This window comes from Rhinichthys klamathensis, unplaced genomic scaffold (genome assembly GCF_029890125.1).
Source record: "Rhinichthys klamathensis goyatoka isolate OS25496 unplaced genomic scaffold, OSU_Roscu_1.1 h1tg000117l_1, whole genome shotgun sequence".
Classification (NCBI taxonomy): domain Eukaryota; kingdom Metazoa; phylum Chordata; class Actinopteri; order Cypriniformes; family Leuciscidae; genus Rhinichthys; species Rhinichthys klamathensis.
Genome location: NW_026606654.1, coordinates 546,013 through 548,782, shown reverse-complemented (window position 1 = coordinate 548,782; position 2,770 = coordinate 546,013). Strand labels below are relative to the sequence as shown.

Below are 2,770 nucleotides of genomic sequence, written 5' to 3'. Positions count from 1 at the left end.
TGTCTGTTGGTCTCAGGTACCAATTCATAAGCCCTTACCGTCTTCACAACTTCATAATCCAAACTTCGTTTGGTAAAACAGTACACACACTTCCTGGACCTTGCCTACCAACCTGCATTGCAGTAGCAATGCCCACATCTCTTTGGGCCATCTCAGGGTAGCTGCAACCCGCTCAAAAGCAGTGAAGTATGCATCCACCTCAGTTTCCCTGAAAGGAGGCACCAACTTAATAGGGCAAAGACCACAAGTATGGGTATTGGGACAAGCTGCTTAAAAATAACAGGCAGGCATGTTGGAGCAGGGTTTGAGCTGAATTCTGCAGGAAGGAAACTCTCCAGGAGCAGAAGACCTCTAAACTACACAGTTTACTAAGTTTTCAAACAAAGCTTTTACCATCTGATTGTGTCCTCTATAGGGCTGGGTATCGAGTTCGATACTTTTTAGGTACCGATCAAATTGCCTCGATACTACCGAGTATCGAAACATGTCTTGTTTTTCGGTACCAAATTTCGATACCTAAGGGGATAGTCTCGTCAACGTTAGTGAAACATGCATGCAGCATGCTCGGCTGTGGCGGTAAAACACTAGTTTACGCGGCTGTCCAGAGACGTGGCTCGTCGCACGTGAGGCTGTAGTGTGTGTGTGTGTGTGTAAGCGTCCCTACCGTCCAGATAGAAAATATGTGGAAAAGATCAGACGTGTACCTACCTATGTACCAGACTCGATGCCAAAAGCACGCGATGCAATATTTTCGACAAGATAATTGCTGCCAAGACCGGCAACACGATAAATCTGATAAGGCAATTAACAGCGCACAGAACACACTTGAGAGTAGAAAGTTTATCCGTCTTCGACTGCAAGAACTGGAGCGCGTCACAAATGAACCGAAACTTGGCGTATTGGATACTTGCCTCACAGACATGACAAATAGGCCTATGGACGGTCAAAATATGTCTACTTTTAAACGAAACAATTAGAAATAAATAGTTTGATTATCTAATCCATATAGCGCGCGGATTTCATAAAATTGGTATCGAAAAAAGTATCGTTCAGGAATCGGAATCGAAGTCAAGGTATCGGTATATCGATAGTCCTCTATTAAATATAAAAAATTTAAACATTTTTTATTTTTAATATAGAAACAAGAAACTCTGTGACAAGCCTTTAAATGTAATTTTCATGAATCCCACAAATGTGTGTATTTCCTGTAAGTTTAGTGGTTTGGTTTTTAGTCAGGCAGGTGATAAAGACTTCAGCACTGTGCATACTGACAGCACAGTAATAAACAGCAGAGTCTGATAGACTGAGTTCAGAGATTTCCAGAGCTCCAGTCAGTGTATCTGTTCTTTTCAATGTAAACCGCTTTTTAAATCCATCCTCATTGGTGGGGTCACTTGTAGCACCATAGCTTAACGCTATTAAGACCATGGCTGTATCCTTTTGCTGATACCATAACATATTTGGCTTGCCACTGTCATCATAAATACACTTTATCTCTGCTATACTGTTCTTGTTGGCTAATATTGGTGTCAGGTTCTGCTGAATATTCACACATCCCCCCTTCCCTGTGGGGGAAAAAAGAAGATAAGCATTTAGAGAAATTCTACTTCAAAGCAAAGGACAATAACAAACATGATAAATTATAATTACTGATAATTTTTCTAACACAGAACATCTTACATATGTACAATATGAAAAATATGCACAGTCCAATCGCAGCTTCAGACATCTTTCTAAAACAGGGCGAAAAAACTAGATTTAGTGACGAGAGACTAAAATCTAAAAGAGAGCGAGACAAAAACTCCACAGTAAATAAAGTCACATCTCCCTCTACTGACTGTATCAACGATGTAAAAGTGTTTTTGGGGGAGGAGGCGTATAACGTCATTAATGAGACCTGTATGTGTTAGTCCTCAGGCACTACTGACTTGTCTGTAAAGATATGGGTTCATTTATTTGTGGTTGAGGCAGGTGTGATTGCAGGTTGCCATCCAAAGAGTTTTATGTCGTATAGTTTATTGTCTTTTATTCACTGTGTAAACTAGCAGCACACAGATACACAGCATCAATCCCCTCCTTAACATCCACAGTCAGGGTCCATTTCTTTTTCTCTGTACCCGACACTTTAAAGCCAGTTTCAAAACCCTTCTCATTAGAGGGAGAGTTAACAATGTAGCTTCCAATAAGCACTGGCCCTTCACCTTTTATATGCCTGTACCAGTATTTGTAGTCATAGTCTGTATCATTCTGGTAACAGTGCATTTCAACTGAAGATCCTGGAAGGCTGGATATGTACTCCGGCCATTGAGTGATCAAAACACTGTCACTGAAATCTGCTGGAAATACAAAGATATGTTAATGAACACAGGTTATGCTGTTCATTATAAATCTGCATTTGATCAAAAGCACAAACGTCACTGTGAGTTCATATTTTAAGTTATAGTTTAATACCTTGAATACAAAGCAATGTGAATAGAAGTAGAAAGGAGTCCATTTAGAGATGCTATTCATGAAATATGATGTTCCGTTAATGACACAAAGACAAAAAACTATTTTTCTTTCTTTAAGACACGCCCCTTTGTTGCTAAGTGACAGAAATGACACTTGTTCTGTTCCAAAACCTCTTGTCTATGCAGCTTTCTTCTTTAAAATGACTGATTTCAAATGCACTTAATATGCACAACTCAGTCCACAACAGAAACAGCGGATACCAGTGGAGTTCAACATTAGCAGGTTGCAAAGCTAATGCTGTCATAAGAATAAAAATAGC

At 39.7% G+C, this 2,770-nt stretch overlaps 1 gene segment (V, D, J or C); it reads right to left on the bottom strand.

Annotated features, from left to right (window-relative positions):
* Positions 1 to 1,996: 1,996 nt before the first annotated feature.
* LOC130088347 (T cell receptor alpha variable 23/delta variable 6-like) lies at positions 1,997 to 2,559 on the bottom strand. The segment is given in 2 exon segments: positions 1,997 to 2,336; positions 2,452 to 2,559. Coding segments are annotated over 2 exon segments (354 nt in total).
* Positions 2,560 to 2,770: the final 211 nt, after the last annotated feature.